The sequence below is a fragment of the Acipenser ruthenus genome, chromosome 6 (genome assembly GCF_902713425.1).
Source record: "Acipenser ruthenus chromosome 6, fAciRut3.2 maternal haplotype, whole genome shotgun sequence".
In the NCBI taxonomy this organism is placed as follows: domain Eukaryota; kingdom Metazoa; phylum Chordata; class Actinopteri; order Acipenseriformes; family Acipenseridae; genus Acipenser; species Acipenser ruthenus.
Window position 1 is genome coordinate 46,731,101 of NC_081194.1, and position 13,316 is coordinate 46,744,416.

At 37.0% G+C, this 13,316-nt stretch overlaps 1 protein-coding gene across 1 annotated transcript in view; it reads left to right on the forward strand.

Annotated features, from left to right (window-relative positions):
* Positions 1-2,009: 2,009 nt before the first annotated feature.
* Positions 2,010-13,316, forward strand: part of LOC117411037 (striatin) — a 112,461-nt gene continuing 101,154 nt past the window's right edge. The window contains exon 1 of the mRNA XM_034018060.3: positions 2,010-2,399. Within this exon, the coding sequence (XP_033873951.1) occupies positions 2,181-2,399 (219 nt within the window). The 5' untranslated portion in view covers positions 2,010-2,180. The remainder of the gene's footprint in view (positions 2,400-13,316) is intronic.

Consider the following 13,316-nt stretch of genomic DNA (forward strand, 5'->3'; position numbering starts at 1 on the left):
TACATTAAATACAAACAGTAAAAAAAAAATGCAAATACATTAAATACAGGCATAATACATTAAATAAAAGGCTAAGCTGTGAATTCTAAACATTGTGGATGCATGTGTTATACAGAATCATGGAGATGGAGTGAAAAACCTGAAGTAGCAATTTAGACAACAGCTAATAACAGATATCAGGTTTAAAAGCATTGAAAGTAAGAGAGAACAAGTGGGTCTTGAGAGTTGATTTGAAGCGAGTGACTGTGGGAGCTGCACACACTAAAGCTGGGAGAGAGTTCCAGAGAGTCAGGGCCATGAAGCTAAAAGAGCGCTCTCCGAGTGCGGTGCTCTTTTGCTTAGGTATAACAAGCAGGCCAGAGTCAGAGGACCTCAGCCTGCATGCAGGGACATAGTGGGTCAGCAGGTTGGAGAGATACTCTGGACCTGTGTGGTGAAGGGCCTTCTAGGCAAGCAGGAAATTTTGAAAGTAATCCTGAACTTTACAGGTAGCCAGTGCAGCTGGGCAAGACAGGGGGTAATGTGATTGTGTTTTTTACATCTGGTAAGGATCCTAGCAGTGGCATTTTGAACCAGCTGCAATCGGTTTATGGAGCGTGACGGAAGACCACTATAGAGAGAATTGCAGTAGTCGAGTAGAGAGGAGATGAATGCATGACAGAGTATCTCTGCATCCGGGAGGGAAAGGTAGGGACGGACCTTTGAGATGTTTCAGAGGTGGTAAAAGGAGGATTTGACTACAGAGGAGATTTGGGCATCAAAGGAGAGGTTACCATCCAGAAGTATACCAAGGCTTTGTACAGTGGGGGAAGGCAGCAGCAAACAGTTTCCAAGGTTCAAGGCAGCAATATTGAGATTCTTGAGTTGAGTTTTTGATCCTCCTAGAAGTTGTTCAGATTTGTTAGTGTTGAGCTGAAGAAAATTGGCAGACAACCAGGCTGTCTTGGATGCAGGCCATGGCAGAGGGACATCCAGGGTCTAGTTTTAGGTAGAGCTGGGTGTCATCTGCATAGGACTGAAACATGAGGCTATGTTGGTAGATCAGGTGACTCAAGGGAAGCATGTAGATGTTGAAGAGAAGTGGCCCAAGAACAGACCGTTGAGGGACACGGCAAATGACTGGGTTTGCGTCAGCACTGCTTCCATCATAGAAAACAGACTGCATGCATCCAGATAGCATTCTTCTGAAGGTGGTCAATAAGAATGCTATGATCTATGGTTTCAAAAGCAGCAGTTAGGTCAAGGAGGACAAGGACAGAGGGAGCAGCAGCATCAGCATCAGATAATTTAAGGTTCTGAGTATTTTGTTCAAGGACACATTGAATGATAAAGGCAGATTGACCAGCTATTTAATGCCAAAATTACACCTTGTAGGAAAGTTATTTCAAGCCACATACTTATTAACTTCTGCCCAACTGCAGCTTTGGTAAAATGAATGATAACCAAGCTTTTAAATGCATCTCTTACTTATTTTATAAGATGCCCCTTACTGTGGAAGTCAAAGTCAAAGTCAGAGCTTGCCTACTAGCCTCACAAGTTGACATATTAGTAGCAAGAAGGTTTCATGGGATGGGAGAACCTTGGTATCCACAGTTAAATAAGTGTACTATGCATTCTGATAGAGCACACTGCATGTACTTTTGTAATGGTTTATATTGTGTGCATTTCAGCGTGATATGAGACATAACAGGGTTAATATTGGTTTCATACTTTTAACCAAATTTGGTAAGTCTGGTCTACATAAAAAATACATTAAAATGCATTGATACTGCTGAACATTAACCCTTACCAAAAAAGACTCTTATCTAAAAAATAAGTGTTACTTGGTAACTCTGAGTCTATTGGCATGCTTTTGAATTAGAATTGTTCTTCCAATTGGCTATCCTACCGTTTGACAGAAGAAACAACAACAAAAAAACTACAATTCCCAGAATGCTAAGGAGAACGTGGGCGAGCGCGCAATTTCATTGCCTCCTGTCGCTAAAAAGTGCATGGCGTGGGCGTGGGCTCGTTGTTTGACGTCAGAGAGGATCGCTCCCCAGCAGAGAGAGCCCTTGATAGTTTTTTTTTTTTTTTTTAATTCGTGTAGAGGCGGAGATTGGAGTTAACAGCGGAGGAGCCACTGACTCACACAGACGTGCCAACCATCCGCGATCCGAGCTTTCTTACCTGGCTTGGTCATGGATGAACAGGCGGGTCCCGGCGTCTTTTTTAACAATAACAATAACCCAATATTGTCCGGCGACGGGAAGGGACCGGGGACACAGTCCGAAGGAGGCGGAGGGGAAGCGGCCAGGGCTCAGTACAGTATCCCGGGGATCTTGCACTTCCTGCAGCACGAATGGGCCCGATTCGAGGTGGAGAGAGCGCAGTGGGATGTGGAGCGGGCCGAATTGCAGGTAAACAAACCCGGGGTCACCCGACTGTATTGCACTTTCGAGAACATGAACATGATCATTTTTTTTTTCAGAGCTGTACGAAGTAGACAGTTCATGCACAAGATTTTTGCACAGTCTGACATAGAGGGTCTTATGATATACAGTCGGGGTTGGATGTTTTAAGTTTTGAAATTTGAAACGCAAGCTCGTTCAGGGTGTTGCCGAATTCCTAGGTAAAATCTAAAATTCGTAGTTTTCAACCGTATGAAGCTGTCAAATAGCATGTGGCATCAACGAATTGCATCCAAACAAGTTTCAGAAATGAAAAAAAAAAACTCCAAAAAAAGAACCGACTTAGCTCTGAGATTGACTTCAGGAAAAAAGGTTTTTTATTTGAACAAACTTCGAGTCTCGCTCGTGTGGCAGGTGTCAAATCAAGGCCTGGCGCTTTATACCTTTTTTATATTTGAAATGTTAGTGTATGTTAATTTGCGTGGAAACTGTGTTTTGCGAGTGGGTGGGAGGTGCAAACTAATCGGAGAAATTTACAGTATTGACATTAGGCATGTGTGCTACTGTTGTTGCTGTTATTTCTTTTATATAAAAACATTGGTTAGTAACTAGTTTGGTGTGTATGGGTGACCCACACAGTGCCTAAAGCGTAAGGCATGTTGCAAATCACTGGCAGGTACCACTGGTTATGTATTAAGTGAGCAGTGAAAAGACATGGCTTGAAACATGACCCCTGGTCTTTGCATCTGTGCCCTTTTTGATGCTACTGTAGTTGCAAATGTGGTGATAGAAAAAGCAAGTCTCAGTTTTGACTTGCAGAGTGTGTGAGTTGGGCCAATTAACAGCTGTGATAGGTTTTAGAAATAATTTTCTGTTTCTGTTTTTTCCTGTACAAAAAAAATAGCCTTGCAGTACAGGAACTTTGTATAACTCCTGTGGAAAGCAGCCATCTAAATTGGCAAAACAGGCACAAAAGTATTGTATTACATAATATATAGTACAATGTAACCACCTGCTTGGAACTTTAGAATTGTCCTAGGCAAGCACTGTACCAGCCCCACCCTAGGGCGCGAAATGCCTGGTAATCTGCTGTTTCAGGGTTAGCAACGAGGAATGTTGTACAGTAGCTCATTTTTTAAAATGTAAAAACTTACTTCACCCATAACCAACTTTTAATTACTCCACAAAGCACCCCACAGCGAAAAACTGTTAGGCCAATAGACAATACCAGGGCAGCTGCCTGTACAAGTTTTTGTAACATCATAAGAACATAAGAACATAAGAAAGTTTACAAACGAGAGGAGGCCATTCAGCCCATCTTGCTCGTTTGGTTGTTAGTAGCTTATTGATCCCAGAATCTCATCAAGCAGCTTCTTGAAGGATCCCAGGGTGTCAGCTTCAACAACATTACTGGGGAGTTGGTTCCAGACCCTCACAATTCTCTGTGTAAAGAGTCTGACATGTATGAAATACGTAGCCCATTCCTATCTAAAGGCTTGTAGCTTTTATGTTGCCTATTGCTGGAATACGACATGCTGTTAAACAGTGCAGATATGATTCAGAATCTTTTCAGGATGCAAAATGCATTATCTCAATTTGAATACTATCAAAAAGGACAACACCATTATGTATCTCTTGCTGATAATCCCCTTATCAAACCATAAAGAGACTATCAGACATATATTTTGCAGAAGTATTTTTTAATTGATTCCAGGAGGACCTACTGTAACTTTAGACATCTGTATCTCAAGTTCTTGATAAAACATTTTCTTAGGGTAGCCTACCTGCTTTTGTCTACAATGGCCACCAGTTGCCTCCAGATGAGGTGTAGATCCCACCTCTCATAAAGAGAGATGCTGTGATATAACAAGTAGGTAATGAATGAGAACATAATTATAGGTATAAAAAACAGAATTTATCAGGCAGCATTTTAAATCTTTAAAGCTGTATAAAACCAAAAAGTGCTTTGTCAGGCCAGTTATTTGTATTTCCTTCTTCCTACTTAATTGCTTTGGTAGCTAAGTAATACACTTCGATAGATTATAACTCAGAAAACATTAAATTAGTATTTGATTTTAATTTTCAGGTTACTTATTGCAGTTCAAGTAATTAAGCAATGTCAATAATTACACCCTCACCTGGGAATAATTAGACCCATAAAGCAGTAATGTTCAATGTTCATGATAATTGTCTATGATGTATTTATAAAAACAAAGTGAAAAAGGGTCTTGCTTCTTATTATTTACTGAAAGTATATATATAGAGATAGATAAACATATATAGATAGATTTATATATGACAAGGCTATTTATTTGTTTGCACCAGTACAAAATTAAAACAAGATTCTAGACTGTCTTGGTCTTGTTCATCAGATGAGAGTGGATTTGTGAAGAAATTTGGTTTGGCAGATGGTTTTGTAATTGGTGGGTGGTCTAATGCTGAGATCACCAAAGCATTTCACTTTGAGTAACCTAAGCCAGATTAAAACCCAGCACTCCAGAGGTTGAAGGCAGAAAGGCTAGTGAATTAACCATCTGCGCCATTGAGAAGAATTTAGTTGTAAAAGTAGTGCCTGAGTAATGGCATGTCATAGTACTCACTACAATACTCCACTGTACAGTTTCTGTTAATGAAGTCTTGTGCTGGCAGAGATCCAGATTCTCTGACATCATGTGGTACATATTCCAAGGGGTTGGTACAATCCTTGGGAAAGCTCTGGTGCCAAAGCAACCGTAATAGTACTATCCAGCATGATTGTCGTGGGTGACGCTGTCGGCAAGCTTGGCATTGTGTCCTGAGGCAAACAACTAAGCATCTATTGAGACCGAGCATTAAACAGGTCATGAGTAATGCTGTCTGTCTGGAATTCTATTGGGACACATGCAACATTTGGGCTACGTGTGCAGTCTATTCAATAAGCATAGGTCAGTAAGTTGCAGAGTTCAATCCATTGTATTGAACAACAAGGCCTACTTAGGCATGGTTTAGTAGACCATTTTATTGAGATTTGTGATGTCATGGAGCACACTTTAATGCAGAACTTTTATTGTATGGCTGTTACAGCATCAGTCCCTTGACATGAAAAGCATGTGCTTATCGTATAGCATAGTGGAAGCATTTGGTTTACATTCGCCATTTAAAGTGAAGTGCCCCCACCAAACACATTATGGACCACCTGTCTCTAGTTACCACTTTGAAATATGTTTGTTTTAAAAGGTTGTCCTCATAAGTACTCTGTTTTTGTGTATACAATTTTATATAAAACAAAAAATAGAAAATAACTTTCCAGTTATCTGGGTAATGTTGACATGATATGATCTGAGTAATTTATGACACACCAGGATACTGTAAGTAGCAACTGGATTTTATTGGAGCACTAGGGAATCGCCTATCCTAAAACGGTGGTTAAGGAAATTCTGTGTGATTTTCTTCTGCAGTGGGTTTTCATGACTGGGATCCCTTCGTGTCACCTGTAATATGTACGTATTTAAAACAATTTGGAAATTAAAAGAGAATCAAAAGGACAGCTTTATGAAAGTGTCCACAGAAGACTTAACTGTGTAACAACAGTAAATGGACATGGGGGGGGGGCAGCTTTAAAAACAATACTGTTTTGGTGTGTAAATTAGATGTTTCTCTAAGGAGCAAACTGCTGTAGGCTGGAAAATCCCAGGCAAATCCTCTAGCTGTGAAGGACAATGATTTCAGTTAAACAACCTGTTTATTGCCTTTCCACTTATAAAGGAATATGCTTTTTACCATAACTCAGAGGTGGAAAATATAAAAACATGTCTGTTTTTTCCCTGCTAATTAATGCAGGTTGTGTCTAGGTGAATGAGAGCCTGTATTTGGTTAGACAGGTTTTAGTGGTCTACAGGAGTTATTCCATAGATATTATGAAAAGAAAGTGAAGTGTACATTTCTTTTATCAATTTAGACTTTAGTACAGTCAGCACTCAGATATCCGTTACCCAGATACACGTCAGTCGCATTTTACCGCCCTTGTATTAAGAATAAAATCAACAACCAAAACAGTTCAGCAGCCACGTCATCGTGCGTAAGGTCTTCCAGTTAAAGCTGCAGTAGCATTAGCTGTGCAGTACGAAACTATTTTTTTGGCTGTATTCTAACAAATAATAACATTATAATAAAATAATCTGAACAGTGCATATACTGTAACCTGGCCAAAACAATAGAACATACATTCAACTAGGGGTGAGCAACGATATGAAAATTGTATATCGATATCTTGCACGTATTTCGATATCGATAATATCGAAGTCTTCCAAAACACAGAATATAATAACACGATAAATATCAAACATATATACATATAGACGTTAACAGATATTTACACAAGAAAAGCATTAACTTTAACTTAGTGGTGCTTTGCTTCACAATATCCGTGGAGAAAAACAAGGTCTTGTTATATTGTTTCAGTATTCCTTACATGCCATCATCAGCCACCCCACACCCGAAATATTTCTACTTCACTGCGCACAGACTAGACAATCCGGAAGTAATTTAATCTTCTCTGCGTATATGCAGACACGACACCTCAAAGTATTAAGTACGATGCCCTGCTGAATGTTGTATTATTTTGAGTTGTATTTTGATGTTTTAAAAGTACATCTTATTACTGAAAGTTCACATTTTAAAAAGTATTTTGAGGAACCGGACGAGAAAACGGTGGTGTGTAAATAATTATGCCATATAAAATTGCCATACCACAAAAACACAAGTTCAATGCTTCACCATTTGAAATGAAAGCATTCAAAAATTACTGTGGAAGGAGTTACTGATGGCAATAAAAAGCAAACATCTATAATAAACAGAACGCTGTAGATGGCGACTGACATTTATTTAGCCCTTACATCCCTGTGAATACGTATAACACGTCTTACTGATTTTAAAAGGATTTTTTTTCAATATTAATTCAGAGAACACAAATAAATTATGTATAGACTTTAATTTACAAAAGTACACTTTTACGCAATTATTTATTTATTTTTTATATTAAGTCCTTTATCTACAGTATGTAATTTGTCAACAGAAAAGCATATTTAAAAAAAAAATAAATAAAGAATGGATTTCCCGTTTGTGGCTCCGATCGCTGAACAGTAGAGTTAATATAACAATGTACTGGAATCTGTGCATTTGATAGATTCTGTAACCTATGTAAGCTGTTTTTTAAAAAATATATATCATTACAGTGCTACCCGTTTATAATGCTGTAGGCGGGAGCCATAGTTAAGGGACTGTGCTGTTTGTTCCGCCTTATAACAAGACTACTAGTGTTAGTGTAATGGCATTATGGGGCAAATGGGAGCCATGACTGTACCGCCTTATAAGCTATTCCGCAGTATAAAGGACTGCCTTATAAAGGGGGAGCACTGTATTATTATTGGTTTTGTTCTTTGAATATAATGTAATGTAATGTGAAAAAAAAGGTTTAGTTTATTCACTTTTGTGCCCACAGGGCCAGCACAGGTACATCTCAATAGTGCAGTACTAATACAGAGATTCTGTTGATTTATTTTAGTATTACATGAATAGGGCATGAAGTTAAAGGCATGAAGGGCAAGGCAATGTTGCCTTCGTTGGGCGTGAAGATTCAGGGGCACCAAGGCAGTTCTAGGGGGCAAAAAGGCAAAACATAAATCCAACCCAAGGGCACCAAGGCGATTTCATACTCATTTATAAAACAACAAAAAAGAAATACAGAGCCTCTATTATGTTAATAAAATTAATTCAAACAAACACAAGTCAATTGTTACAAAAATTATATATAGGTCACTTTCCCATTGTAAAAATAAAATGGTATAAACAAATCAAATTTAAAAACAACATACACTTTTTATATAGAAACATACAAAGAGTAATTTAGCAAAAAATAAATATTCAGGGTATTTTTTTACTTAACGCAGTCACACACCACTGACTAATACCGCAAATAAGCGATGTCAGTGAAGGGAAAGTTAAAGATAGATGAAGATGTCTCGAGTTTAATAACAATAGTGGTCAAATGAGTTGTTAGGTCTGCAGTGTCTGCACAACTGTAGTTTGCTAACCGCTGTTACAAACCTGTACAAACAACGTGGCTTTGAAAAAAAAATCTAAACAGAAACTTTGACAGGCAGTGGAGAGTGCTCTGCATCACTATAATGAACAGCTGGATGGATGTACATAATGTTCGATGTTTACATTTGAGAGACTTCACATAGTTTCACAGTTGCAAAGGATACAGTTTTGTAATGGTACATTGCTGGACACTCGATTCAGGAAAAAAAAAAACAAAACAGTATGCTGTTTTTAAGCATACACATTCTAATCCCTTTCGTGAAAGCACATGTTTTACTAGTTAAAAAGCAGAACTATGTAAGATAGTAAGAATGTATTACACAAAAATAAATGAAAAAAGAAATCAATATACTTCTCAAGATTGTGTTTTGTTTACTATTATGTTACTGTAAATCCAGAAATATTTGCGGCCAAAATATTTGGTGAATCACACCCAGAAGACCAATTTCGCTCCGGAAATGTTGGCGACCTACTTCATACATGAAGACCTGATGATGGTTAATATTACTGTAGGTGCCTTCAAAAATAAATAAAATAAATACATTTTAGTGCATTTATACAGTGTATTTACACATAGGCTAATGTAATGCGATAGGTTATCCCAGGGTTTGAAAGAAAGACACACAATACTGCATACAAAATATAACACCGTGTAACAATTTTTTTTTCTTTTTTTGGTTCCTGGGTAGTAAGTGTTATTTCCTAATTGCTTATGCCTCAAAAGTATAGAAAATGGCTACTATTCCCCACAAACTTTGCTTTTGTGACCAGGACAGTGATATTTTGAAATTTACCTATTTCCAATGAGAAAACGGGCGAATTTGTGTCTTTTCGTTCATATAAAGTTAGAAAAAAACAACATATGAATCCAAATTAACATGTATTTATACTAAAGTAATACAAAAATGACTACAAAAGATTCAGAAGTGAGTAGTTTTTCGAGATTCACGATTATACTGTAAATCACTTTCACGAATCAGCCCCCAAATGTAGTCTCCCATCATGTTCTCGTTATGCTGTCCTTTTCTATACTTTTGAGGCATAAGCAATTAGGAAATAACACTTACTACCCAGGAACAAAAATTGTGTTACATAGTGTAATTTACTGACTGGAAAATTAATATGAAAATCAATCAACCAAAACTGTTTCTGATGCAAGAACTACAAAAACAACTTCAGAGACATTTAAAGTGCTGTATGCAATGCATAGGCCTAGTTCAATATTAACTCCAAAACAGAACTGAATGTAAATTCTGATATCATAGTAAATCAACAGAAATATACTAAAAAGTATTTACCAAAGTTAAAACAGTAGGCTACTTGCATACTGAGCAATTTTGTTCATACTGGTCTTCCTCAAAATGTTCCTGTAATTTTAAATACAATAACAATTTTAAGACAAACAAATGTCATGTAATCCTTAATATTAAAACCTTATTTTATTTAAAATCAGCATGTGTAGTAAACTGATTAACTTGCCTCACATAGAAAATAATTGTTGGTCTGTATCCAATTTAAACATCTCACTTTAGTCTCCCAAATCTTTCATCAATGTTTTTGACGAGGGAATCTATGTAAGCCGCACAGGAAAGCATAATAACAACCTTTTTATATAAAATAATAATATTTATATTATTTATTTAATAAAATAACAATTTTTGTTTGTTTTTGTTAACCGTCAATGTAAATGAATATACAGTACTGCAGAAAGTGGTGACAACATGGCGCCTGTACCACTGATTTAGGTCACATGAAAGGGATTGACCAATCGCCTGCAGTCATTCGCTGATCAAAAAAAGATCAAAGGTTGGCCAAACTCTCTCTATATACGGCTCTGGTAAAATTAGGCTACTTGCTCCCTCTAACGGTCGGTTACAAAACAGCAACAGTCATTGAAATGTCTATGTAAATTAGCAATATTATACACTTAAGAAATGAAAGGCGTTATAATGTGTATTGCACCGTTGCATTTTAAAGTATTGCAATTTTAAGCCTGTTCTGTCGCAATTCGATTTCATTCTGTCTAATGTCGTCCTTTCTGCAGTACTGTACTTGACAACTGTAAGCTTCTGCTTGTTGTTGTTGTTGTTGTTGTTGTTGTTGTTGTTGTGGACAAATTGTGCCCCCATTGCTTACCTGAACATTAGGTAAAAGAACACTTCTTCCTTATTTCTTTTTAAACATTTTTGAGTTGCCACAGGGCTCACAGACTGAAAATTCACATAGTGACACTGCCAGTGAACACGTGTGACTGAAAGTTCTGGTCATATTGAGCTCAGTCTAACAGCATCCCTCCCTCCATTTGCCCGTCATTGACCATTGATACAGTACTTCTTTCTCGTGGCTTAGTGCTGGTAGGTGCACAGTAAAAAGCAACAATAATTAGTGCTGGGACAAATATCGGAATATTCGAACAAGTATTTTTTGACATTTATTCGGATACAAGTGATTTTTATATAGACTGTATATGTTGCGACTTTCTGTTATGTGGAATATAATAAATGAGAACCAAAACGGTGAGGCTTTTTTCTTCACTTTACAACGCCATTTCCACCTTTTGTTTTATTTTAAGTATTTAAAGTTAAATTGCAGTTTTTTGTTTGCTTGTTCAGCTACAAAAGGCACAAGTAAACCTCATAGTATTACTGTACTTTATGAAAACATGTCGATGGCTACTGCTTACTGTGAAGAAATTGGAAGGAATGGAAAAAAAAGAAATAAAATGCATTGCCAACTTTATGTACTGTTTATTTTGGGAATAAACAAAACAACTTGAACTGCTATTTGGTATCCTTTGTTTTGTAATTAATTCACTGGGGTAAAATAAGGCCTACACAGCGTATTATTCTTTACTCCTGGGATATTTTTCTGCTTTAGTGTATTACATATTGTAACGTCTTGCTGTAAAACAAAGGCGCACACACACACAGGAGCCACGCCCCCCTACCCCTATTTAAATTAGCGAATATTTGAACATGAAAAACCTGTGTTCGTCCCAGCACTATATAGCGTTCCCTCTAAGGCTAAAATGCGCACGTTTTTCGCAGTAACTGACAACAGCCTTCGCACTTAGTTTATTAACTTTCAAAAGTTATTATCATAAATATCAACCTCAATCGAGACTCCAGCCTCTCGAGGTAAACCTTTTATTTTGAGACCATTCTTACAAAGCATTAACATAAGCATATTTGTGTCTGTCTTGCAGCTGATTCTCTGATTTCTCTCTGTAAAAATGCACATCACATTAGTGCAGAGCTTGCTCGGGCACCAGCGAATCTACTGGTACAGGGTGGGCGAAGCAGACGTCTGGCGATTCTGCCTCTATAGAGAGTGCTGCTTGGTGCTGCTCATGAACATTACAGTTTTTAACTCGTCGTATATTTGAATACCAAAATCAGTGAAACACAATCTTCCTGCATTATTTAGAAGTATAAATACTCCGGTAAACATAAATAAAAATCACAATACTCACACTTTGATATTTTTTGTTTTATTTCTCTTTTAAAAAACAACCATTTCAGAACTCGTCTTAAGCGTCTTGAAACTGGTAAAAATGTAATCAGGACATTGTCAAAAATACACATTTAAGTGTATAGTAATTGAAGAAGACATACCATGTCCATTATTTTTTGACGGTGCGATAGTATTCTTAAAGTTTTGTTGTAATTCGCGTGATCATGAACAATTAAATATACCATTAAATATCATAATGCCATTCGTAAACACATAGAGAATAAGAAAGCAAACAAGACGGCAACAATGGCAAAGCCCTGCATTCTATGCTGAAAAACTAAGATACTGCGCTCAAGGCAGAGCTTTCCCAAAGTAAGTAAGCTCAATTAATTGCCTATTTCATTATTGTTTAGTTTATTTCTTTCCACGCTACCTGCCTTTAATGAGACTGTAATTAGCAATTTTAAACCATGGCCGTGTCTTAATTGAATTATATTTTCTGACGACGAATAAATTAGCTCAAAACTATTTTTCTAGCTATACAATCCTTAAAGGAAATTGATCACTTTACTGTGTAAAGGATGTAGTCACTACGCTACACACCGTTTGTTTCATAAAGACATTCTGTCTGGAGACACGCCTCTTTTTAAATCATGCAAATAACACTGCAGAATTAGGAAAGAAACAATTGAGATGATTAATTATGCATTTACTTTAAAATGGTCTCTATTTAAATTACAATCGGGTAATACATAACAGTGAACCTGTTTTAGAGCAACGAGTCAGTCAACATGGCTTTATCAGCGTTTCATAGTTCATCCAGGTTATTATTATAATGCCAGTAAAACGCTAAACTTAATTTGTGGATCACTGTACATAGGATTTCTCTCATGTGACATTGAACTGTTACTAAACTGTTTCATATTTTTTATTGTTATTGTAAATGCCAACAATAAGCTAAACAGGTCTTTTCCAAGCACCTTTATTTGTAGACTGAACACTGTTAGTGAAAGACTGTAAATGCGATTCTCACAACTGTGATGGACATTTGGTTTTCTGAACTGTTGTAATATAATTCTTAGGTTTTCCTGCTTATTTTAATGCCAGCAATGAGTGGTGTCTATAAACATTATAGCAGGTTTGAAGTGTTTTCAGGTGCTTTACTTACTATTACAGCAAGAGTCTGATGGGGGGGGGGGGGGGGGGGGGGGGGGGAGAAAGAATTGTGGTAATATTTATTAAATTTACTTATTTTAACTACCAACATTATATTTATGTTCAAATGCCATATTTAATTATTAATATGTTGATAAAAAGTGGGAACAAATGGAATTGGCCATTTTTGAAAAACGGAATTTGGTATTCCCAAGAATGGAACCATTAGTAGCCCTA